The 27,285-nt window shown below is 47.4% G+C and overlaps 1 protein-coding gene across 2 annotated transcripts in view; it reads right to left on the bottom strand.

Annotated features, from left to right (window-relative positions):
* Positions 1-139: 139 nt before the first annotated feature.
* gas7b (growth arrest-specific 7b) overlaps positions 140-27,285 on the bottom strand; it is a 55,873-nt gene continuing 28,727 nt past the window's right edge. Inside the window, exons 4-14 of one of the 2 annotated variants that reach the window (XM_056296824.1) lie at positions 24,604-24,692; positions 22,286-22,339; positions 19,837-19,926; positions 18,639-18,754; positions 18,222-18,296; positions 13,607-13,685; positions 10,763-10,891; positions 9,061-9,184; positions 7,064-7,143; positions 6,466-6,619; positions 140-2,117 (exon numbers count right to left, since the gene is read on the bottom strand). In XM_056296824.1, coding sequence (XP_056152799.1) covers positions 6,488-6,619; positions 7,064-7,143; positions 9,061-9,184; positions 10,763-10,891; positions 13,607-13,685; positions 18,222-18,296; positions 18,639-18,754; positions 19,837-19,926; positions 22,286-22,339; positions 24,604-24,692 — 968 coding nt within the window. In that variant the 3' untranslated portion in view covers positions 140-2,117; positions 6,466-6,487. The remainder of the gene's footprint in view (positions 2,118-6,465; positions 6,620-7,063; positions 7,144-9,060; positions 9,185-10,762; positions 10,892-13,606; positions 13,686-18,221; positions 18,297-18,638; positions 18,755-19,836; positions 19,927-22,285; positions 22,340-24,603; positions 24,693-27,285) is intronic. The other variant, XM_056296823.1, reaches the window with a different exon arrangement.

Here is a 27,285-nt window from a genome sequence, read left to right as displayed (position 1 = left end):
AGCTTGTCCAAAACATTTTGTTTAATGTGAATTTGCTTTTAATAAATACTTTTTCAATCAATGTATTTTGTTCTGTTTTTTCAGTTACTTAACCAGTTACGCTGCAGTGTGAAAGAGTAAAAGGAAACTGAGGAAAGAATTCAGCATAAAAGCAGTATTTTCATTTTATTAAGGAAAAAAAAAACACATTAAATCCAACCATTTAGCAGTTATTGTATATAAATGCCTAAATCCTCTTCACTCGATGGTTAAGTAATACAACAGGACCGGATGTGGTTGTGAAGACCATTGTGCACAACATTAAGGCTGCAGCGAGCAGCGCCAACACACAGTACAATGAAAGCCACGGTGCAATTCACCGACTCGCTTTTCCAGATTTGCAAGAAGATGCATATCCAGAGAAAATTGTGGGAATTCTATCGCATATATGAACAAAAAAAAGTCAGATAATTTCATATACTGTTTGTACCAATTTTCTCTTGGGTTTCATTCTTGGCTATAAACTCACAATGGCACTCTTATTTTACACCCTTCACTCCACCTGCACCTGAATCCAATTGACCTTTCGCGAAGTACCACCCCAGAACGGTGCTTGTCCAATCCTACCTTAGCAACGGTCCGTCAAGCTTTCAAACACACAGCAAAATGCTGAAACGGTGTGCCTATGGGATCTGCAAATCGGATACTAGATATCTGAAAAGTTTGGAGGGGTGTAATTTTCTTTCCCTTCCCGAAACCCAGAACGCAAGAAGCGCAATATCGGCAATAGATTTCGTAGTATAGCAGACCCCATGGCTAGCTTAATCCATCCAAAATCAACAAAAATACCTGTCTGCTCCAAGCTAAGCTTGCTACTAGCTATTATTGATAGCTAATACAGCTAATGTATTATTACTGTTACTTTTACCCACACAATGTGCTGATTTCTTCCTTCATGTTTTGGTGTTTTCCGGCTACTTCCTGGATAGTTATGAAATGCTTGACAGGCATAGCAACAGTAACTAAGGGGGGCGGGACTTTGCGAAAGGTCAATTGCACGTCACACACCTCTCACCTTAGGAATCTGCTGTAAATATGTAAGGGAACGCTCAAGCCCGATAGCGATTTAAGAGAAACATACAAATACAACTTTGTCGAACTAATCAACATTAAATATCACACTGCCAAGAAACAATAGAAACCGTTTTGGGCAGAAAGTGCATTGGGCTTACTAATAACTCTCACAGGAATGACGACGTGATGGAAACTGACCTTAAATACTTGTTTCAATATCCTTTGCAGAGATTTGACGGATTTAGTAGCTGCTGTATTGACCTATGAGATGTAGCCGTGTGTGTGTGTATTTATAGTGCATGCAGAATCTTTATGGACTGCACATACTGTTATACTGGTATTGTAATACTTTTGCCTTGTTCTGGTAGACAGTCGTTCACTACTTTTAAGAATGCGTTTTGCTGAATTATTAGCAGCATCTTTTAAATCATTTTGCCATCACTTCACAGAGCAAAAGCACACAGAAACAGGCAGCTTTGTGCTGCAGCACATATGTAAAGCTATCCAGTATTTACAGGAAGGGAAAAGTCCGTTGCTGTGCCGTTGGTTCTTCATAGACATTCTCACCTGAGTATCCACTGGCATTTCATTTCATTCCTCACGCAGTGCGTTATCTGACCTGGGCAACGGGTATCTCTGCCAAACAACAAGACTTCCACCCATCACGCTTAATATCCAATTCAGGCTTCGAAGTTCTCACAAAATCGCAAAAATCACGTCATCTTTCTCAGCCGCCTGACGTCAGCCGTCCTGTAAGAAGCAGGTGGATTGTTTGAGGTGTGATGAGTCAGTAGGCACCGACTGGTCATCGCTCTGCAATAAGATAACCCCAAGGCCGAGATGTAATCCTCTAGTAAACTTCAGGGCTTGTTGCCACCGGGTCGTTGTATGCATATCCTTTGTGTCCTTCCGGGTCAGCAGTGTGCACGGCCCCTTGGTGTCAATGAGCCTTAGATCTCTATGTCTACGGGCCTGATTTCCCCAGTCTTGTGCTCCCGGACCCAGAGCTCTCTGTCTTTGGCTGGATCGACGCTCTGCAGCAGCTTGTCCACCGGCTCCATCGTCTGGACAAACAAAGGACAAGCAGTGAGCATGCTACAACGTCCATTCTTTTGCTTTCCCTTGTTTAGATAAGAGGCACTTTTCATTGCATGCAATGGAGAGCCATGCGTAGGCAAGTGTCATATCAACTCAACACTACAACCATCTGATTTCACTGATAAACACACCTTCAACCAGATAGAGACAGACTAGTTAGGGAAATCAGGAGGTGTAGCATTGGGCTAGCATGAAAACCCCAAAACGCACAATTCTCTGTGACCCGTGATTGAGAGCCACTTGTTTAGGTGAAACCTCAACGTGTCTATCAGAGAGGACTTTACAGATGTATGAGATGTGAAAAGCTGAGGCCAGGACATACCTACCATTCTATCAACATTTATCCTAAATATGACTAATGGCCATACTGTTTGCCTCAGTGCACATCCAAATAAAAAAGTCATCAATAAACAGGTGAAATATAGCTTACAACTGAACATTATCTATTACAGACACACTGCTACTGACACTTTTCAGATTTTACTCAAGACTTAAATGCAACACCAAAAGCTATAAATGTCATAAATGAAAGTCAAATGGCTTGGTTTTACTGCATCTTTGGGACATGGAAGCCTGCATGTCTTTAATGGTGAGAAAAATTGATTCTATCTAAACGATTTCGCCCACTGATCCTAAACTAATGGCCCACATCTGCACTGCTCAGCAAAAGTAATGGCTCGGACTGGTACATGGTGTAAAAGGACAAGTAAGGATTTGTACTCGGGATTGGTATCGGCGATGGAAAAGTGACATCAGTGCATCCCCATCACTTACATCAGCCTCCAGAGCTTACTAGAGTGCATGAAAAGAGTGTGCATCGGTGCAAAATGCAAAGTTCTTGCTAAGACATGAGATGCAACACAAATTCATGTGGAAATGAATCAATGTAATTGTAGCGGAGCAGCCAGACGGCATCAACTCAAACTACCCTCCAAAATGAGTGAAGGACAGTCCAACGTGGTGCTGGTGTGTTGCACCCTTTATATGCCTGTCATGGTGATTTTAGAAACCAGTTAGTTGTCGTTAACCGAGTACCCTCGCCTGACACTTTTTAAGCTCCTCGGTCAACTCCTCAAAGGGAATTGTCACCGCTTGTAACGTGCACGTCCCGGAAGTGGTAGTCTCGCGATATCAGACAATCTGAGCTCTCCGCCTACCAATCGTCTGGGGATTTCAAAATGCAAGCTAGTTGCTAGAACGGCCGCTAACAAGCCTACGCCTACTGCTACGCCCTGTACATTTCGTCAAGGACACGCCTTACCGGAAACTATGCTCTCTCCCCGTCAGTAGTGGATCTAGAGATTTTTTCCTGGGGTGGCAAAGGGGTGGCAAGACTGTGTCCCAGAGGTGGCAGCTGCCACCCCTTGCCACCCTGTAGATCCGCCCCTGCTCTCCATCCTCCTCCGTAGTGAAACAACCTGGATATAGCGAATCACTTTGTACCGCGGAGAGAGCTTCTTAAAACGTTGAAAATGGTTGTCCCGAGTAATGTTAGATCATTTCCTTTTTTTAATTTTCCCCTTTTTTCTCCCCAATTGTATCTGGCCAATTACCCCCAGCCGTCCTGATCGCTGCTCCACCCCCTCTCTGCCGATCCGGGGAGCGCCCCGACCGACCAGAGGAGGCGCTCGTGCAGTGACCAGGACAAATACCCACATGCGGCTTCCCACCCGCAGACACGGCCAGTTGTGTCTGTAGGGGCGCCCGACGTAACACGGGGATTCGACCCGGCGATCCCGTGTTGGTAGGCAGCGGAACAGACCGCTACGCTACCCGGACGCCCCACGTTAGATCATTTGATTCAGTTCTATCGCAAGGTGTGCTCGGTCCACAAGATTGATGCAGCTAGCTAGCTACCATGAGTGGCTTGAGAGTTTCTCAGGAAGAGGTAGGGGCGATAAAAGGTCTAACGACGATGATAACGCAGAGACAGAAGAGGCCGAGACAGCAAAAAAAAAAAAACCCAAAAAACTTTCAATAGGAAATATGACGAGTCGTACTTAAAAAACGGCCCCGAGCCCCCTGTGTGTGATATGTGGAGACGAGCTGTCTAATGAGGCCACAACGCCTCAAAACTGCTGCGGCACCGTGAGTCCAAGCACCCCGCACTTAAACACAATCCGTGTAGGTCCGTCCATTATCCAAGCCGCTTATCCTGCTCTCAGGATCGCGGGGGCGATGGAGCCTTTCCCAGCAGTCACTGGGCGGCAGGTGGGGAGACACCCTGGGCAGGCCGCCAGACCATCACAGGGCGGAGTGGAGTCTGCGCGAAAACACCTCGAGCAAGCGGGACAGAAGCGCGTGCTGAGGGCCGCCACCTCTACACATGCTGCTGCTCTGAGAGCGTCGTACTTGGTGGCTAGTCGTGTTGCTAAGGCGACTTGGTGGCTAGACGTGTTGCTAAGGCTACTTGGTGGCTAGTCGTGTTGCTAAGGCTACTTGGTGGCTAGTCGTGTTGCTAAGGCTACTTGGTGGCTAGTCGTGTTGCTAAGGCGACTTGGTGCTAGTCGTGTTGCTAAGGCTACTTGGTGGCTAGTCGTGTTGCTAAGGCTAAGAAGCCTTTCACTGTCGGCGAAGAAGTGATTGTGCTGCAGCCAAGGACACGTGCCGTGCTGGGGAAGCTGCCACTAACAAGGTGGCGAAGGTTCCACTTTCAACGAGATGAAACTGGTGAGTTGCATCGATGTTATATGTTTGTTATGTTAATGCGAGGAAAATATGCGCTGTGTGTTTAATATCCAAACGTTGCTTTAAATGTTATGATACTGTTGATTCATAAGCCTGACCTATATTCCGGTCGTTATTAAGCCCCCCCCCCCCCGGTCCGCCGGAATATTGTCAATATTAAACCGGTCCGCGGGGCAAAAAAGGTTGGGGACCCCGATTTAGAATGTAAAAACAACATGGCAATAATGTTTCCATATCAGAATAGGCGCAGATGCATACAAAGGAAAGATAGCAAAAAAAGGAAAAAAATTAAAACAGACCAGAGGTTGAAATAACATCAATGTAAAATACCTTTAAAAAAAACTAACAGGGCTAGGGGCTTTTTTGTGTAAACTACATTCTTCTGTTATACTACAACGTTTCACTGCGGTTTTATTTTTCGTGACTTTAAGGGCCTTTGTACAAGAAAGAAACTGAAATACACAAAAGTTGGGGGGGGTGTTGTTGTTTTCACTGTTTTGCGTGAGCAGGGAGAGACAACCAGAGAGGTGTTGAGTTAGTGGCGGTCTGTACGACGTGGTGGCTGTGGCCCAGAATAAAGACGTGGTTCGGTCGTAAGCTCTGTAAGTGTGATCTTTACAGCGGTGAACGCTACGCTATTAACACGCGTCGGTGTAACTTGCAGAGAAACCGCTCCGCTCGTTTCCTGTGCAGAGAGCCTGTCCCGCAGTTACTACATGTACCAGCAGGCACCGCGCGAGGACTCGCGCATCAGCTACAACCGTAATGCTCCTAATAAACCTGCACACACTTTCTCTCCTGTAGTCTCGTTTGACGCGTTTTCCTTGGGCAGTGCTGACAGGATGATTTAGTCCAGTGTTTCTCAACCGGGGGTCCGCGGACCCCTAGTGGTACGTGGTGTAATTGCAAGGGGTCCGTGAAAATAAAATATCTTTTAAAAAAAGATCCTATGACATTTATAGAAATAGGATTATTTTACTCAAATGTGACTGAGACCTTTATCTACCTAAACTATAAAGGGTAACGGGACTTTTTTCTCTAATTACATCTGTTTCACAAGTGTAATTTATTGTATTTTAATAAGAGATCTCGCTCCCGTTTGCATTGTTAAAAGTTACTGCATAAAAATTCTGTTTTTACATATATCTGAAAGTTACTGAATACATATTCTGTTTTGTTACATCTATCTGAAAGTTACTGCATAAGAATTTTGTTTTGTTAACTATATCTAAGTTACAACTGAAAGCTCTTATTTTTGCCCCAAAGAGTGAATAAATGCTATAATGCAATTTAAAATGCAGTTTCTACTGTTTCTATCAAATTGCAACCCCCTTCCCCCAAGATCAGGTGGAGGGATCCTCAGGGTAGATCAAAAATACGCAGGGGGTCCAGGACCCCAAAAAGGTTGAGAACCACTGATTTAGTCTATGAACATGGATTCAGTTTGGTCAATTAAAAATCACCATCGTCCATGTGATTGTACAGTGCTCTAGTTACTGAGCCTCGTGTGGGTTTTTTTTTTAGTTCAGTCTTCCTTTAAGGTATGAACCACCCTACGACACAAAACATTTTCACTCCCTCTGTAGTTTTTTAGCAGCTATAGCCACAAACTGTATCGCTACTTACACTTTGGTTGAACATGTCCGTCTCATGCCGCAGGGTGGTGTACTGGCACAGATGTTGCCTGATCATCTCTACTCGCTCCACCTCCAGCCTCTCCAACTCCTGATGGGGGATAAAATCTGCTATCAACACCCGAGTCAGGTAAACGTATCTTCCTCTTGATCACGTGAAGCAGAATGAGAGTATAAAGAAATCAGCAGAATCGTTGCATAATAATGAAAGCTTTGGTGTTTAGAAACTTTATTGCACTTCATTGTTATGCACATACAGATATCAGCGGAGGGTTCTGTGTCTAATTTAAAGACATTTTGACAGGGATAGATATATTGATGGACCACACAGAACAAAATAGTGAGCCGGGACAGTATCTCAAGCTATAAGCTATGGTAAAATCACACTAACTCAACTCCTCGAGCTGATGTGTGGTGAGCGTTCTGGCGCAAGCAAAATGGCTGCCGTGCATCACCCAGGTGGATGCTACACATTGGTGGTGGTTGAAGTGAGTTACCCCCTTCAATGTGAAGTGCTTTTGGTGTTTAGAAAAGCGCTATATAAATGTAAGTTTATTATTATTATAAGGAAACCAGAAGCTGTTTCTTACCAGGCTTGTTGTGACCATCTCCTCAAACCATTTGGACTGGCACTGGTTGTAAAGGTCAATGCAGCGCATCAGCTCGTCCCCTGTCACAGTAAATTAAATATTAGCGATTATAGACAAGTTACACATCTCTAAACGATAAAAGATCTAAGGAGATGTTTTTTGGAGCGCGTCTTGAACCTAAACTGGCTAATGCACATTTTGTCCAGTAGATGGAGCTGAAATCCAACTAGTGACTTAAAAGGCGCCTTTACTTGTGTCTCAGACACAAGTGCGTGCGCGCGCACACAAATACATGATGTTCACCTGACTCAGTTAACGTGATTATCTAAAATAGTACAGATAATTTAACTGGATGGATATAGATTTCACTTTAATTTCATAGGTAATGATATCTGGTTGTTTATAAAATTACTGCTCGTATCCTGCCGGCTGGAAAGCAGACAGTAATAAGATTAGATCAAAGAGAGGAAGCGGATTTGATCGTGTTACTCTTCAGGCTGCTGGCACAGCTATATCAACATTATGCTATTCCTCTTTCAGACATTCAAATGTTACACAGCTCGCAGCTACTGTAAGAGACATTAATTAACAAAGCGCGTGTAATCCCATCTCGTCAGGGTAGAGAGAGGCAGAAAGTGGTAATGAGTCTTTGTTTCGACCAGACAGATGCGTGTAGCTTTTTTGCTTTTTGGCTTCAGCCTCCTCTTTTCCTCCACCGGAGAGCAGTCAGTACTGGCACCCAGACGCTATGAGCACAGTCAACAACGGCTGTTGCTTTTCTCGCTGGTTGCATAAGCGGCATGGAGGAGGGCCGACTGTGCGCACAACAGCCACTGAGGTCTAAAACCAAGTAATCGAGACTGGCGAGGGTGTGTATGCGGGGACGAATGTGCGTACGGCCGTGTGTATGTCGGCACGTGTGTGTGTGTGTGTTGATGCATGTAGTCATGGCCGGCCGAGCCTTGAGTTCGCTCTCTGGAGGAGGTCTACGTCTGTTTACTTTTACCAGTCACAACGCTCTTTTAAACCTCCCCCCCCCCAAACAACCTGGCTCCCACCGGCGCTGCTTTTCTGCCTCCCGTTTGTCCTCTGCCACCTCTCAAACTGCTGCTACTGCTATCTGACTCTGTTTTCATCTGTTTTAATGTAGACAATTACTGTGTGTACTCAGTGTAAGTGTCATTGTATGTCTGAGCATGTGTGTGTGTGTGGATGGAGAGAGAGAGAGAGAGAGAGAGAGAGATGGTGCGTAAGTTTGTGTCTATGCACATCCATGCTGGCATGTGTGCCAGTATGTATTGTGTATAACTTTGTGTTTGAGTTGTCCGAGAGAGAGAGAGTGTTGTTGCCAAGCCATCCCCCCAGAGTGCTATGGCCGTAGCCCACGCCCACATCCCTCTGTTGGTGTGGTGTGAACACAGATTAGTCGAGCAGAAAGATTCTCTGTATCTGCCCCGCACCCCCCCCCCACCCGTATTACAACCGTTAGAACTCCCCGTCTGGCCAAAACTGCTGATAAGGCCCATGACTCACATAAAAGACAAACAGAGTGGTTTGAAAGCAAGTGGTTTCATTGTCTATCTCAGGTGAGTGTTCAGACAGGTGAAGTTGTACTGGGAGGACGGGGTTAACATGTTCAGCAGTTGATCATTCACCAGATTACGTGTCGCACCTTCAAAACAAGGTACATTGTTCCCACACCTGACAGAAACCGACACCCCCAATACTTATGATAAGAGGTGGTAATAAAGTGACGAGGTGATATTCAGATGTCCAGGTGCATGTTTGTCATTCACGGTGCACCTCCTCGGTGTGTGCGTTCACAGCTGTGTACAAACTTTTTAAATAAAGCGCTGCTCCTGTGAGCGCCTATGCAAATTCTTTGACAGTTTGCCCAAACTCGGGCCGGCACTCCTGCCCACATAAATGACAAACATCTTGGAGAGACCATGACCTCAAGGTGGCCTGTGGATTGACCTTTGACCCCATGCTCTGACCTGCTTGCGTGGATTTCCTGCGGGCCTTCTTGATGTCCTCCTCGATCTTGTTGCTGAGCTTGATCTCCAGCTGCTGAGTCTTCAGCTCCAGTTCCTTCTGTCTGTCCGCCAGCGCTTTCCGGGCCTGCCAGGGATAAAACAGAAGAAGAAAGAAGGAAGCCACTTTATTCTGTCATTGTATTCTTGCATTGAAATTCACTCTGCATGAACCCATCCTATTGCGCAGTGGGCAGCTGCAGTGTCCGGGGACCAGCTCCAGTTCTTCTTTCCATTGCATTGCTCAAGGGCACAGACAGGAGTATTAACACTAACATGCATGTCTTTTTGATGGTGGGGGAAACTGGAGCACCTGGAAGAAACCCACGCAGACACGGGGAGAACATGGAAACTCCACACAGAAAGGACCTGGGATAGCCTGGGGTTCAAACCCAGGACCTTCTTGCTGTGAGGCCACAGCGCTAACCACTGGACCACCGTGCTGGTCATAATACACAGGTAAGGCTAGCATAGCCACCTGTTATTCTATGCTAATCTTCTTACATGGCTAAAAGTTCATTCTCGAATGAGATATCTACCATCTGGAAAGAAATAACCCTGACACTTCCCCTGACAAGATGATTGTTAACCAGAAGCACACAATATGATGGTTCATTAGCAAAGTCATGGTTGATGTTGAGGCCTCTCCTCGCGAAATAGTTCTCTTCTGCAGAAAAAAAAACATCCATCCATCCATCTAAGCCACTTATCCCAATCGGGGTCACGGGGATGCTGGAGCCTATCTCAGCAGTCATTGGGCGGCAGGTGGGGAGACACCCTGGACAAGCTCCCAGTCCATCACAGAGCCGACACACACACACACACCTAGGGACAATTTAGTTGGCCGATTCACCTGACCTACATGTCTTTGGACTGTGGGAGGAAACAGGAGCACCCAGAGGAAACCCACGGGGAGAACGTGCAAACGACACTCGGAGGACGACCCGGGATGATCCCCAAGGTTGGACTACCCCGGGCTCGAACCCAGGACCTTCTTGCTGCGAGGCGACCATGCTAACCACTGCGCCACCGTGCCGCAAAAAAACCCTTACTGATAAATATTGGCAAGGTAGCATTTTACACGTCTCTAGGAGGCTTTTTTCAACACACCCTCTCCCTCTTTCTTTAGCAGTGTAGATAATGGGAAGATACTTTTTCATTCTTCATAGCAACAATCCATTCTATTCATCCATCATGCAATTCTACAACTGCAAATTTAGCAATTTTGCAATGACCAGTCAATACTATTGTCAATATATATAAACATATGCTGCTTTTTCAGCAGTGACAATGTCGTTGCGGGTCCTTTGTTGTCTCTCTCTTTGTGAAAAAGTGAAATTCAACGTGGGATTAGTCGGGTTTGTGACAAGAGGACCGTCTTTCTGTTCATTGTTTCCTGGTCCAGACCTGTGGAAACTGGATGCTTCAGCCAGTCGCTGTTCATTATTTATAGAAGTAGAAAAAAAAAATTCCAGGAACAGGAAATGGTGCACTACTTAGGGAAATATTGAGGAATTTTAATCGCCACCAACAAGAACATTCCAGAAATTGCCAGGTGCAAGGACACAATCTTATTGCATCAGGCTGAGTTAAGCTTTTGTCTTGTGTGTGTGTGTGTGTGTGTGTTTGTGTGCGCGCGTGTGCGTGTGCGCGTGTGTGTGTGTACCTTTTCTACAGCTGCGTAGCGACTGACCAGCTGTTTCCGTAGGTCTGCAATGTGATGGTCGAACCTCTTCATGTCCTTCTTAAAGTTGTCCCTGAAGGTCAGTAGAGGTTTCTCCACCTCGCTCTGGAGCTGTGGAGTCCAAACCAAATCAGGATCAGGAATCAGGAACATTTTCTTGTGATTTCACACAAAGAAACGAAATTCCGTTTCCCCCAGCCCACAGCAGTGCGACACAAAAGACAAAAACACGCATCCCAAATTCCTCAAAAAAACGACACCACCAAAAAACATACAAAAACAGAGGGAACGCCAGCTCTCCCAGCCAGACACCTTCGACACACCTCCCCGCCCTCCACACGACGACACCAAAACACGGTCAATGCTAGGCAAGGCCGCCGCCAGACCGCCCTTGGTGTTATCGGAACTGCCGGTCTGCATGGGCTAGCAGTTAGCTTAGCCTGCCTCGCTTCCGCTTCCCGTCAGACCACCCCTGGTGTTACCTCCTCGGGCGCAGCTCCAGTCAGGGTCGCGGTCCCTGGGCCAACAGGACACAGCAGACCAAGCTCTCCCAGCTGATCCAGCGCCAGCCCTCCGCAGCCATCAAACAAAGACAAACCAAACCTAGACGCAGACGTGGACAAAGATACCGCATGGACGGCACTGGACGAGGCCGCCGCAAACGCAAGTTCACGCCGCCATCTTACCACACCGGTCCTGGGTGAGGCCGCTGCAAACGTCAATTCGCGCCGCCTTCTTCCCACAAGCTTCTGGTGTGGGAAGATGGAAAGAAGAACTCAACCAAGTAAATGAAAGCCATCGACGGAGGTGGGTTTTGTTTCTTTTTTGTTTTTTTGTTTTTGTCCGTGTTGTGTTATCCATTCAGGGAGGAAATGCAAATCGTGTCGTCTTCTAGTTATCTGTTTTGTGTGGGTTTGGACAAATGTAGCGTGAAGCTTTGAATTCTGTGGTAGCGGCTTCCACCTCCCTCGCCAAAATGTCAATAAAAGCTCGTTTGTATCTGACAGAGCTGTCAGAAATGTAATCACTGCGTCTCTTCTCCCAAATACAGAAACCAAAGTAGGCCGGCATCGTCCTGGCCCTGTTTGATTCGGCCGAGTGGCGTCTTCTGAGGCGTTCGGCTCCGAGACAGGACCCAAACAGGGATGCCTCAGAAATACCAAGTCGACGCTCAATACTTTTCACTTCTACGCTGCTTCCATCTCGCCGGGTTGTTGTGGGACCAAGACAAACAGGACTGAATCAGAATTAGATTCGCTTTTATTTGCCAAGTCAGTTTTCGCACAACAGGAGTTTGACTTGACGCCACATTCGCCGTGACACTTGGAACACAGACATAAAAAAAAGTGACGTGTGTACCCAAGTAAATATATAAATAGATATATAAATGTAAGTATCTAGGTTGGGTCTCCTCTGTCTGTTAGAACAAATGAATCAGTAGCAAGCGCAGTTGAATTTCAGTTCTTATTCAGATCGATCGCAATCATGAAACATGGCTCTCGCTCTCTCACTCTCTCGCTCTGTCTCACTCTCTTACACACTCTCTCTCTCACTCTCACTCACTCTCGCTGTCTCACCCTCTCGCTGTCTCACACACACTCTCTCACTCTCACACACTCTCGTTCATACACTCTGTCACACACTCGCTCTCACACTCTCACTCTTGCTCTCTCACTCTCTCTTGCTCTGTCTCACTCTCCTACACACTCTCACTCTCTCGCTGTCTCACACCCTCTCTCTCACACACTCGTTCATACACTCTGTCACACACTCTCGCTCTCGCACACTCTCACTCTTGCTCTCTCACTGTCACACACGCACACACACACACTCTCTCTCTCAATCTCACCCTCTCACACACTCACTCTCGCTCTCTCATACTCTCACTCTTGCTCTCTCACTCTCTCACTCACTGTCTCTCTCTTTCGAACCTGGAGCTGCACTACACATTGCACATCTGTACCTCTCCATCCCCAGAAGAATAACATCACCGATGTCATTTCCTCCACCACCCCAGCTGTTCCTTGACTTCCCCCCCCCCACACACACACACACAAACGCCTCTCTTTTAATGCCTGTGTGGTCGTCCTGGTAGCGGATAATAAACCCCTTAATACTCTCTCTCTTTCTCTTTCTCTCTCTCTCTCTCTCTCTCTCTCTCTCTCTCTCTCTCTCTCTCTCTCTCTCTCTCTCTCTCTCTCTCTCTCTCTCTCTCTCTCTCTCTCTCTCTCTGTCTCTCTCTCTCAAACCTGGAGCTGCACTACACATTGCACATCTGTACCTCTCCATCCCCAGCAGAATAACATCACCGGTGTCATTTCCTTCACCACCCCAGCTGTTCCTTGACCCCCCTGCCCCATACACACACACACACACACTTCTTCCAGGATAAACTCATCACGTACTTGGCCTTTATACCGTCAACCCGCAACATGAATCTTATTTAATAGTTAAAGAAAACATTGCTTAAACGGTCTCTAAGAAGACAGATTACCGTGCATTTCCAGCCATATTACATAAGCTGAGAGAGAGGGAGAGGAAAGGGAGAGAGAGAATGACGTGATAACAAGCCAACAGTATGTGCTTTGTTAAACTGCAAACCCAACCAGGAGCCACTGTATGTAATGCAACACTACACACATTACACCACATTCAGCTCTGGTCATTGACATTGTCTGAAGCATGTAAAGCACAATATGACGCAACATATAGTGAGATGGAGATATGATGATGCAACATATAGTGAGATGGAGATATGATGAGTGAGATGGAGATATGATGAAGACGGCCTTCAGAGGCATACTGTGGATATGTGTGTTATGTTACCTTTGAAGAAAACTTTAGGTGAACCTCCGCCTCATCCGTCAGGCTCTTCTTGAGCTGGGACCAGGCGTCCCCCAGAGTCCTGAGAGAGAGAGAAAGAGAGTGAGTTAAAGAGCTTATTATCTGCTACTAGGACAACCACACAGGCATTAAAAGAGAGGTGGTTTTGTGTGTGTGTTTTGGGTGGAGTGTGTGGGGGGGAGGGGCAGGGGAACAGAGACAAGAAGAGAAGAGAAGGAGAGGGGGTCATGAGTCACAGGGTGATGGGTGGCAGGGTGATTTCCGTCACACACACGTTCACAGGAAGGAGGTTCGCCAACAGGGCCTGATGCAGAAGTTCCCACATGCACAAGTGAAAAGTGAATCAAAGCGCTGAGCAGGGGCCACAGCCAGTTCCCCTGATGATTAAAAACTGCAGTACATGAACAAAGACACCCCCCACCCCTCGTCATTTTGACTCACTGTACAAAGATTCCAGCTTTTCATCACGCTGGTGCGAATGAGAGTATGAATGGCCATATTGTTTAACAAAGAAGTGTGTAAATTTATGTCAGCGAATTCAAAACGGTCATCCACAGCTTTTTCATGAAGGAAATAGGTGATGCTTAAGAAACTGCATGGTTTATTCTGAAGGCTGTAAGCGTTACTCTGTTTAATCAGAGAAAGAAAGTCTGGGGCATCTGGGTTGCATGGTGGTCTATTCCGTTGCCTACCAACACAGAGACCGCCGGTTCAAATCCCTGTGTTGCTTCTGGCTTGGTCGGGTGTCCCTCCAGACACAATTGGCCGTGTCTGCGGGTGGAGAGCCGGATGTGGGTATGTGTCCTGGTCGTCATACTAGCGCCTCGGGGGGGGACTGGGGGGAATAGTGTGATTCTCCCACGTGCTACGTCCCCCTGGTGAAATGAGACTCCTCACTGTCAGGTGAAAAGAAGCGGCTAGTGACTCCACATGTACCAGTGGACGCATGTGGTAGTCTGCAGCCCTCCCCGGATCGGCAGAGGGGGTGGAGCAGCGACCGGGACGGCTCGGAAGAGTGGTGTAATTGGCCAAAAAGTACAGCTGGGGAGAAAAAGGGAAAAATTCCAAAACGAGATAGAAAATCTGCCCATTATGAGCGTGTGTGTTGTATTTATTGCAGCTGAGGCTCACAAAGCCGGCTAGCCATGAGGCAGAGAGCCACGGCCTGCCCCGGGTCTGGTGCGGGGCCGATGGTCTTCATGGCTAGACAGGTCACTTCAAAGCAAGGCCGGGAATGGAAGACATGTGTGGAATTCACTCAGACCGACACCCGGAACATTCCGGATGCCGGCGGGGCACGGGATGGCACCTGCACTGAACACACAACCACACCAAGGACAGTGAGGTTCGGCAGCTAACCAAAGGGGTCCTCGGACAACAGAGCGAAGACCTGCAAGGCCATACGTAAAAGGCCGTGCAGATTTGCCATGTTCACTATTCCCAGACGCCAGCGAGCCTGTTAGGGGGAAACAGTCTGACGTTTTGATTTCAAGCCATGAAAAATGCGTCGCTGCTAACGTTACTGACAGTCCATAAATTACATCTGTGGCGGCCCCGCTCACTTGTGGCATAACAGCCTCTCATGACAATTGAACACTTGCCAGCAGCATACCTCAGCGAAATAAACGGCCCGCCGTGTGCTCTATTCAACACGAAAATACAGCGCATGATTGGTAGCAATAAAACGTGGTCACATGTCTCCCTGCCACATCTCAACCAGACAAATGGTAAATTCAGGAAGAGGTGGCCGGTTCTGGGCTGCGGCAGGCTGGATGTTAGGGACCAACCAACAAAACAGCGATTGTCCGGGCCTGACAACACAGCTGGCATGAGAGCGAGCATAATGACAGTATTGTGTTGCACTTTTCTGGGTGTGGGTTTGTGGAAACTAGCTGGCATTATCTAGATTCTGCCATCCCACCCCGTCTGTCTGTCACAACGCTAACACCCCAGTACTGACATACACCAACAACATATACCAATATGGTAGGACTTGATGGAATTTGGTGAAGGGGTCATTTCCTGATATTTGCATTATAATTCTGACTTAACCAGGAGTAAAATTTGAATAAACGATGCAGTAATTCCTTTTTTACATAGCACATATCATCATGCTGCAACGTGTCACAACATTTTTTCAAGGCAGTGAGGTGTATTTAACATCACCGCCCGAGGCCGATATCCTTATAAATCACATCATCTTCCGATTTGAATCTCTTAAGCTAGCCGTGTGTGTCTCGTTCTCCTATTACTTGACTTCCTATGTTGCCATATCCCCTCCGAGACCCGAACAAAGAGCCGGCCTCAGCATGATACAGCCCCTCAGCAGGCAGACTAAAGAAAAGAGGAGTGTCTGCAGCTACTTCTCTCTGCAGGGGACCCCCACTGCCTCTTCACACACATGCGTGCACACACACACACACACACACACACACACACACACACACACACACACACAGCTAAATGGTTCATCTCCTCAAATCTCACTCTCCCATCCTCTACCTCTCTGCTCTTTTTAAAAAGCCGAGGGGGTAGTTGTCATCCTATCCACACATTTATCAGAAGATCATGGTGTTTCATGGTTTTGCTGACAGGGCCGCCAGATCCCAGACTCACACCGGGATGTCTCACCTGGTTGGCTTGCAGACGGACTGGCAGACTGGCTAGCTGATTGGCTGACTAACCAGTCGGCTGCCAGCTGGTTAGATGCCTGTTTAATTGGCTGGTATGTTGCTTGTCTATAAATAATATATAAAAATGTATATATCCATCCATCATATCCTGCTCTCAGGGTCGCGGGTCCAGGGTGTCTCCCCGCCTGCTGCCCAATGACTGCTGGGATAGGCTCCAGCATCCCTGGGACCCTGAGAGCAGAATAAGCGGTTTGGATAATGGATGGATGGATTATATATATAATTTATATATACATAGTTACATCATTATATATATTTATATATATTGCATATAAATATTATTTATATATATATATATATTATGAATAATAATATATAGAGCGCTATATAAATGTAATGATTATTATTATTGTCTAGCTTGATGGGTCAACTGGTTGGTTTACAGCACGTATATATATGTATGTTATAGGTAATGTGAAAAAACAGTTAATGTGCAAACTACCCGGTTAATGTGCAGATTACCCAACGGGGCGGTTAATGTGCACATAACCCGCCAGAATGGGTTATCTGCACATTAACTGGGTAGTCTGCACACCACCCGCTTGGACGGTTAATGTGGATAGAACGAACCACATTATCCACATTGCACGAGCACGTGGTTGCTTTAGGCTACTTGCACAGCACAGCTAGTCTATCGACAATCTGTTTGCTCCCTCCCATATTCTCGGTTAGATTAGGATATGATCGATGAAATATGTAGGCTACTAGTAGGATATTAGCCCGGTGAGGGAGGGGATCGGGCACATTTTTGTCTTTTTCGGTGGTTGTGTAAAAGTGCATCTGAAAGGTATCGCCTGTTCATTCATTTTTCTCGCCTGGTTGGCAGACAGGAATTGCATTTGGACATATGTTTTCGCTGCTTCTGCTCCTACATACTGGGCTTATAAAACGAATTTCGTTCTGTTTTCATATCATCTAGTCTTAGTATTTTTCCCCGCCAGTACCCCTCTTCCATTAAGTTTTATTTACCAGTCTGTCCACGGAGTGATTGCCATTTGGGATTGGTTGAATGACGCATGTCTCCGGTGAGAGTAGGCTATAGCAGTCTGATGGGAGATGGCCGAGACTGATATTCCTTTTCACCCCTGTCAAATTTGTAGGCTATTCATTCATATCAGGGATCAGATAGAGAGCGAGGAGGGTTCACTTTTGTGTTCTTTGATGCTAATAGCCTCGTTATACAAGTGGGGGGAAACGTTGATCTAAAGACAGATTGATATCGCCAACGTCTGTTCTTGCATTTACCACAACTTGTTATTCCTCAGATGGCCTCACTTCATGAGTCATTAGGCTAAAGGCCTGTTGCTGATTTAAATATCAAAATGTCGTAAAAAGATGAGTTGCAGGTTCATTCCATCCACGTTAACCATCCAAACGGGTGGCGTGCAGACTACCCGGTTAATGTGGATGATGTGGTTCGTTCTATCCACATTAACCGCCCAAGCGGGTAGTGTGCAGACTACCCCGGTTAATGTGCAGATAACTCATTCTGGCAGGTAATGTGCACATTAACCGGGTAGTTTGCACATTAACATTTTTTTCACATTCCCCGTAACATATATATATATATATACACACGCATATCAGGTTGAAATGTTCATTTCATTCTACTAAAAAACAAATGTTCTTTAAAACTAATGTAGCAAGAATATATGAAGTTGGTTCACAGCCATGTAAGACTGCAAAAAAAAAAGAAGCTTTTTGAGGGGGGAATTAACCTTATGACTCAACAACCTCATGTCTGAAATGAGCGCATGGTGGAAATTTCTGGCGAAGGGCTTTCAGTATGTTGACATGGAAAATGATTTGAGGCCTGAGTCATTTCTTCTAGTGACAAGTTCCTCTATGAGAAACATGGGTTCCCCTTTTTCTCTTGGATGCACTGGGGAGAGGTGTTTACTCACCCCTCTTCCTGGCTTCCTAGGGGGATCTGGGAGAGCTTGGAGAGATTCTTGGCATATTCCTCCTCTATCTTTATCCTGAGAGGGAAGTAGAGAGTTGTGTTACCACACAGCGTTTACAACACGCTTCTTGTCCTCGTGTATGTTTCCTGTGTTGTGCAATGGTGTGCTGTGTGATGTGCATCAGTGCAAAAAAATAAAAAGGAAATTGATTTGTTGAGCAAACAACTTTGACCTTGCAGTTTTCATGGCAACATGAAAACTAGCAGAAGGAATTGGGCAAACGCTGATTTTAAAAAAAACTCGCAAGACCCCGCTTGCAAAACAAACGCAGGCACACAAAAAGAGACACACACAAATAAATGTGCATGCACACCACATGGCAACACACCTACTGATCCTGTTCGGCAGGTCTTTTACCTTTCTCGGATAAACTCGGCCATCTCTTTTTGCATCTGTTTCCCCTTCAGCTGCTTCTGCAGCAAGACCTCAAATCCTGTGATGCAGCCATTCCCCTGAGGGTCCTTCTTATCCGTCTGCACCATCGACCCAACAAACACCAGGAGAGACACGCTAAACAATCATGCAATTCACAGCAAATATGAAAACTAAATAGTTTGACAACACACTTGAGAGGAATGAGACACTTAAGATAACACCGCGGCACTGGCTCACAATGTTGGCTTGAGTTGCAATAACTGGGCTGCAGAGATAAAAATCAGGCAAACCTCTACTAAGATATGATCCAGTCTCTACTGATGCAGAGACGGTGTTATATAACCGCGAGCACTGCCATGTGCACAAAACAAATCTAGCCGTCTCCCCAGGCTTGTGTGTACAGCTTTCTTAATGGGCCCATCCATTTTGTTGTCACCTCTGCGTACCCCAATTTTATGCATTAGCTCTGCGCTGCACCTGGCTGAGATAATGCCGCGGGGGGGGGGGGGGGTTGTCTAAACAAAAGGCCAGCGTCTGACGGCTTTTGCTGGGCCGGCGGTTGCATGTAATGCACTTTCCTGAAGCTCCGTGGGTTGGAATTTAGTGGACTGAGTCACGCCGTCCGCGTGCAAGCATGGTCCATCTGAGATGAATACGGATTCATGCTGCGAGACGAGGTTAGGCAGGTGGCGAGGACCAACCAGAATGTTGAGCAGGGAAACGTGTGTCGCCGAATTTGGGATCCTTTTTTTTTTTTTTTTCCTTTCTTTTATTGATCCCCTTGGGGCAATTCTTTTTCTGTATTTAACCCATCCTGGCTGTGTAGCTAGGAGCAGTGGGCAGCCGCCGTGCAGCGCCCGGGGACCAACTCCAGTTCGTCTTGCCATACCTCGGTCAGGGGCATGGACAGGAGTACTAACCCTAACATGCATGTCTTCCTGATGGTGGGGGAAACCCGCTGCAGACACGTGGGGAACATGCAAACTCCACACAGAGGACAGCCTGGGATGACCCCTAAGGTTGGACAACCCCGGGGTTCGAACCCAGGACCTTCTTGCTGTGAGGCGACAGCGCTAACCGCCGGGCCAGCGTGCCGCCTGTGGTTGTATACTGGTATACGAAGCCGAGGCAAAGGGGAATAGCGGTCATAGTTTGATGGTTTTTGATGTGGTGCGTTTACCCAGAAGTAGTCGCAGTAGCTCCATTCGTCGGGTTTCAGCAGCTGTTGCTCGGGCACGCTCATGGGGAGGGGGAACGTCACACAGTTAATCTGAGGGGAAGAGCACAGGGAGACACGGGGAGAGGGTGAGATGACCACGGAGGAGTCGCACGGATGGATGAGCGTCAACTTTGATTCCACTTCATGCTGCACTGTATGGCAGCTTTGTCTAGAGCCAGGGGTGGACGATGCAAAACACACAAACCGTCTCCAAGAAATATGTGTACTCACACTGGTACACTTAAAGGCGCACACACACACACACACGATGTACACACACACACTTGTAGCATCCTTAGAGACATTTGCAAACAAACGCATGATGCTCTTCAATGTTTTCCACCCTCTGTTGCTGTTGCCTCCGTTGCTTTGGCAACTGTCTTTCACCCCAGCAATACCAAGACCACACAGCAGTAGAAGAGATGGTATTGCCGTCGCACAGCCTTTGTGATTCCCTTTTTCTTGTTCTTTTTTTGGAATTCAGCCTCAAAAACAACTTTCCAAATTCAAACTCCCTGTGAAATCTACCTTGGCCCAGAGCAATCAGTAAGATTGATTCCTGGGGAGTGACTTAATTGACTTGGCGGCGTTAAGTGTCTCTTCTCTCTCGCATTTCTTGCAGAAATGTCAAATCTTTACTTCAATGGCTGCCTGCTCCGCTTTGCTCTGGGGTTTTGCTCCGGCTTATAATTTCAGTTCTCTCACTGCAGCGCTCTTTCTCTCTCTCTCTCTCTCTCTCTCTCTCTCTCTCTCTCTCTCTCTCTCTCTCTCTCTCTCTCTCTCTCTCTCTCTCTCTCAGTTCTTGAGTTGCTCTTACGTCTTCTCTCGAAACTGTGGGTGATAAACTCACTGCGAGGTGCAACCTAACACCAGGTCAGCTGCAAGCTCAGCCTCCATTCCCAAGGCCTGTCAGCTAGCAGCATACAAGGTTTTTTTTATCGTGGATCCCCCCCCCCCCCCCCGCTTTTTCTCCCCGACTGTATCCGGCCAATTACCCCACTCTCCCGAGCCGTCCCGGTCGCCGCTCCACCCCCTCCGCTGATCCGGGGAGTGCTGCAGACTACCACATGTCTCCTCCGATACGTGTGGATTCACCAGCCGCTTCTTTTCACCTGACAGTGAGGAGTTTCACCAGGAGGATGTAGCACAAAGGAGGATCACGCTGTTCCCCCCAGTCCCCGCTGAACAGGCGCCACGACGTACCAGAGGAGGAGTTAGTGCAGCGACCAGGACACATACCCACATGTGGCTTCCCACCCGCAGACACGGCCAACTGTGTCTGTAGGGACGCCCGACCAAGCCGGAGGTAACACGGGGACTTGAACCGGCGATCCCCGTGTTGGTAGGCAATGGAATAGACCGCTACACTACCTGGACGCCCCCACACAAAAGTTTTAGACTGAGCCCCCTTCTTTTGTATAACAAAGAGGAAAAGACCAGCGTAATTTACCCCCTGAACAGCAATGGGCTCGGTGTTCATGACCTCTTGATTTTTACTCTCGACTCTTAGCAGAAATCCATTAAGAACGAAGTCGGAGTGATTTATTGGGGCTCTTTGCACCTCCTCCTCCTCCTCCTCCTCCTCCTCCTCTAATGTTCCCTATTATAAACATCCGCTTATCAATAACATCACTCCGGTTGCTATGGAAGCAGAAAAAGAGGTGTGCCCCCTTCTCCGTCCACCCTCTGTGGGCTGTGGTATAAATGTGGAGAGAGAGAGAGAGAGAGAGAGAGCGAGAACCCCACCTTGCTCCAACAGAGGTTTAAAATCTAAACACCACCTCTGCTATTTGCAGAGTGGGAGGCCCACAGGACATAACCACCCGGGGACAGAGGGGACACCATTTTGATGCTAGATGGGATGATGTCACTGCAAAATGTGCAAGCTAGAAGCTAAAAAAAAAAAAAAAAGTGAAAAAGAACAACAACAAATTCACTCCCCTGGTCATACAAAGCAGCGACAGCAGAGGAAGCAGACACACAACAACAGACGGATGAAAGTCAACACATTTACAGCCGCCATATACCGCACATTCTCTTTACAACTTACTTGCGGGCAAATTCCTTCGCGGCTGTTAAATTCAGCCATTCATGTTATTGCCACAGGTGTGATGCGTTACGCTGTGTTGCCCTTTACTGAATCTGACCCCACTACACATTGTGCGTTGTTGTTGCTTTATGTAGTGCTACGTCTGACAATAACCCCCCCCCCCCCCAGGAGATATAAAGGGAATTCATGATCAAATAATTTTTCCTGGTCTCCGTCTAAAAACGACCTTTGTATTGCGCTGTACGGCGTGTGCTGGTGCCGGGTCCGGGTCCGGTCCCGGTCCCGGAGGGCTGCTCGAGGCGGATCAGCAGTGGGGCGAGGCCCAAGTCAAAGTTAAGAGTTACAGTTAGTTGTACTCACAGTGATGGTGGTCTCCTTGTTCTGTTTCCTGGTGGGTGACGTGGATCCGGGGCTCTGTGGAGAGAGGTAGTACGCGCCGTGAAATCCATCCTCCGTGTCGGACATGATCGCTCACATGTACACACAGCACCCCACTCGCACACATACACACACTCACAAACACACTCACACACACTCACACACACACACACTCACACACACACAGGGTTTTCCTGGTGGGCTCTGTTTGGGTCTGCGGGCTGTGCTCCTGCTGCTGCTGTGTGTGAGAGTGTGTGCGCTGCTGTGCAGAGTGTGTGTGTGTGTGTGTGTGTGCGTGTGTGTGTGTAAAGGGGGGGTGGTTGAGCTGCAGCGCAAAGCACCGCGTGGTCTCTCTCTCTCTCTCTCTGTCTCTCTCCCCCTGTGTTTCCCTGTCTATTTGTTCTGTAGGTGTGTGTGTGTGTGTGTGTGTGTGTGTGTGGCGTCGCACAAAAGAGCGATTAAGAGAAAAAGTGAGCCTTTAAGGTGAGAGCGAAGCGATGATGCTGCACACGACGGTTGGAAAACACCGAAGAGTCGGTGAAAAGACAGAACGGGTAGAGCGCCACAGACGAGTGGCTGCTGGGTGGGCACGCAGACGAGGATGGCGAGAGCGAGCGCACACACACACACACACACACACGGGGCTGGACAGAAAGACAAAGAGAGGGGGGCGAGAGGTTGGGAGAGAACACATCTCTCTCTCTCTCTCCTCGTGCTGTGACCGCTGAAGCAGGACAGAAGCAGACAGAGTTGGGAAGGAGGACGGGGAGGGAGGAGGAGCGGCTGGTCGCCTGAGTTCATTCTAAAGTACGCCGTGCGTCCACGCTCCAAAGACAAAGACCTGAAAGAAGGAGAGGGGGGGGGGGCACATCGATACTGGAGACGGTGTTTATGTTTCATATCTGAGTTACTGTGCATCCAGCCTGTGTGTGCATGTGTGTGTGTATGTGTATGTGAATACGTGCATGTTTGTGTGTGTGTACGTGCATGTGTGCAAGTGTCTATGTGTGTGAGTACGTGCATGTGTGTGTGCATGTGTGTGCGAGTACGTGCATGTGTGTATGTGTGCGAGTATGTGCATGTGTGTGACAAAATGAGAAGGCGAGGAGATAGAGAGGGAGCGAGAGCAAGCGAGGGAGAGATAGAGCAAGCAAGAGGGAGCGATCAAGAGAGGGAGCGAGAGAGAGGGAGTCAGCGGTGGGTGTTTGCTGTATAATTGCACCATGATTGCCTGGCTAATTATGATCAAGGGAACAGATACTGTCGGAGGAGATTAATCTGCTCAAAACGCCCATCATCCCCTCCATTACTGATGACTCAAGACGAAGAGCACGACGGCTACGCACGCCATATTCTCTATATTGTCCCTGATTTATCTACTGAGATTATGCTTTCATAAACCCGCTGTATTAGGTCATTATTCAACATGCTGATAAATATTTCAGTGCAGAGCATCACTTCACCGCGGATCTGAAAACCTCTGGCGGTGGGTTTCATACAACAATTAAAAGTTTGCGACGCCTTTTACTGGTGTTGCACAGACTGGATTATACGCCTCGATGAATCTAATGCATAACTTGAGAATTACACTCAGGTTCGAGAGAAAAGAGAGCGACAACAACCATTAAACTGCACCAATGAAATACCCATGACAAAATAAGACGCCCGTACTCCCTTTTGATGAAAAAATTCATCAAACTAAGGAGACAAAGTAAAGATGAGCCTAGCCATCCTTCCACCCATCCATTCTTCCATCCATCTGTCCACCCACCCACCCATCCATCCATCTAATCCATGCTACTCTGAATGTAGTGTGCAGGACAAAAGCACATGGTGACATGTATGACTGTGGCCAAGTAACCTTGGAGACGTCCTGCGACAGCAGAGGAAAGGCAGGTGAGACAGCCACGCTGTTGTCAGTGGGAGTGCAGCACACAGTGAAGACGTTTACACACGGACATGCAGAGGAACCTGGTCTAAGTGGAGGGGAGGGGGGGTGGTACATCTCATCTGTGAGCAGGCTGAGGCAGCATGAAGTGTGAAAGGGGATTAGGAGAGGGGAAGCTAATGAGGACAGGGAGGAGGAAGGCGGAGGAGGAGGAGAACGGAAATGTCCCGTGTAGCTCAGCATGGTGAGAACGACACCAGCCACTGCCATGACTGGTGTTTTTGATCCCAGCCAGTACCAGACGCACTTAAAATACATGACAAAATTCCAAGTCATCCTATGTTTAGCTATATTGAGGAGAAGGGGGAGGAGGAGGAGGAGGAAGATGAAAGAAAGTGTCAGACGGAACTACCTGCGGCTCTGTGCTGGTCTTCCTCACCAGGCTGTTGTGTGAGTGCTCAACATGATGTACAGGACTACCGCCTGTGTGGAAACCATTCACTGCAGAGAGACAGACAGAAAGTGGATATGAATAGAAAGAAGGATATACATATGATGGCAAAGAGAATGAGACAGACAGACACACACAGAGCGAGACAGAGAGACAGAAACAGAAGGAGCGAGACAGACAGACACAGAGGGAGGAGAGACAGAGGGAAAGACACAGAGAGAGAGCGACAGACAGAGAGGGAGATGGACAGAGTGAGAGAGACAGACAGGCAGAGAGAGAGAGACAGGCAAACAGACAGGGAGGGAGCGGCAGACAGGGAGACAGACACAAACCAGGAAAGACAGACAGTGGGAGAGAGACGGCAAGACAGACGGAGACAGACAAAAAGAGAGACAGACAGAGGGAGAGATACAGGGAGAGGGAGACAGACACAGAGAGAGACAGACAGAGAGATACAGAGGGAGAGGGAGACAAACACAGAGGGAGAGGGAGACAAACACAGAGAGAGACAGACAGACAGAGATACAGAGGGAGAGAGAGAGGGAGAGACAGACAGACACAGAGGGAGAGATACAGGGAGAGGGAGACAAACACAGAGAGAGACAGACAGACAGAGAGATACAGAGGGAGAGACAGACAGACACAGAGGGAGAGATACAGGGAGAGGGAGACAAACACAGAGAGAGAGAGACAGAAAGGGAGATACAGAGGGAGAGGGAGACAAACAGAGAGAGACAGACAGACATAGAGATACAGAGGGAGAGAGAGAGGGAGAGACAGACAGACAGGGAGATACAGAGGGAGAGAGAGAGAGAGAGAGAGAGAGAATGTAATTAGGGGTGTGCGGTGTTCCAATAATAATTTCGGTACTGTGCGTTTGGTCCAGAGGACAAACTGACTGTGTTTAGGCTTCAGGATGTTCAGCGGTGACTTGTGTGTTGGGCTGTGGTGTTGATATGCTCTGTTGACAAGGTGAGGAGAAGGAAGTCACAGACGGAGAACAGACCTCGCTGTCTGGTTTTATTTCTCTAAAGCGCCTTGTAACATTGTTTTACAAAAGTGCTATATAAATAAAAGTCATTATTATTGTTGTTGTTGTCATTATTTACAGATTTGTATTGATTAGACTAGTTACGTTAACCAGTGCATCCAACACAAATATGTATTTTTATTTTCTTTATTTTTTTTTATGCAAAGGGAATTGTTGTTTGTGTGGAAAGTATGTGTGGGATGGTGCGCTTATAAGCTTAGGAAAGACTATGTGGTAGAGGATGAATGAGTTATTACTTAATTCCCACATCAAGTTTGTCTTAGAGCACGCAAAGACATAAGATACAGTAATCCCACTCATCCAAAAACCCCTCTTCTGATACCTCACAACTCTGAATGAGGACGAATGCATTTAAAAGACAAATATTGTACCTATGTGAATGTGCATATATAAAGCAAAGAACACTATGTTGCACATAAAGTGCTACAGTTGGATAGTAATGTGGTGTACAACTAATGCCCATTCTAAATGTAGTCCCAAATTTGCAGTACTTCACTCGTCATGTCTGAAAGAACACCCAGTGTTTTCCATGAAAAATAAATTAAATATAAATAATGGCAAGCAGGGCAACTCCATGTTGCCATAGTACAGCATATTAGACCACATTGAACTCAGGTGCTGACAGATGTACCTGATGACACCCAGGACTGGTGTGGGAAGATGGCGGCGCGAATTCACGTTTACGGCGGCCTCACCCAGTACCGGCCATGCATTGTCTTTGTCCATGTCTGCCTCTAAGTTTGTCTTCATTTGATGGCTGGGAGAGCTGGCGCTGGATCGGCTGGGAGAGCTTGTTCTGCTGCGTCCTGTGGGCCCAGGGACCACGGCCCTGCCTGGAACTGTGCCCGAAGAGGAAACACCGAGGGTGGTCTGACAGGACGCGGAAGTGGGGCAGGCTAAGCTAACTGCTAGCCCATGCAGACCGGCAATTCCGATAACACCAAGGGCGGTCTGGTGGCGGCGGCCTCGCCTAGCCATGACCGTGTTTTTAGTGTCATCATGTGGAGTGCGGGAAGGCGTGTCGAAAGTGTTTGGCTGGGAGAGCTAGCGTTGGATCGGCTGAGGAAGCTTGGTCTGTTGCGTCCTATGGGCCCAAGGACCACAGTCCCGACCGGCGCTGCACCCGAAGAGGAAATGCCGAGAGCGGTCTGACAGGACACGGAAGCGGGGCAGGCTAAGCTAACTGCTAGCCCATGCAGACCGGCAGATCTGACAGTCATCCTGGCTGGCTTTTGTTCTCCTGGGGCCTCATGTATCAATCGTTACTATGGGCGAATTTGTGCATACACACCCATGGGATTTTTTTAGCCCTGAAATTTGTCACAGAGACCAGTGTAGAACCTGGGTAACCTCTGAATTTAGACACCAATTGGCTAACACTGATGTCTTTGCAGGCCTGGGTGACTGCTTGTTGCAAGAGGTAGACAATAGATGTTAGGAGGAAGGAATTACAAATAACCATCATGCTTTGCTACTGACTGTCAGACAATCTTGAGGGCTAAAAAATTCCATGGGTGTGTAAGAACAAATTTGCCCATAGTAACAATTTATACATGAGGCCCCTGGACAGTGATTTTTTTAAATTTTCTTTT

This window comes from Lampris incognitus, chromosome 17 (assembly GCF_029633865.1).
Source record: "Lampris incognitus isolate fLamInc1 chromosome 17, fLamInc1.hap2, whole genome shotgun sequence".
NCBI classification, from domain to species: Eukaryota; Metazoa; Chordata; class Actinopteri; order Lampriformes; family Lampridae; genus Lampris; species Lampris incognitus.
This window is presented reverse-complemented; position numbering and strand designations above follow the sequence as displayed.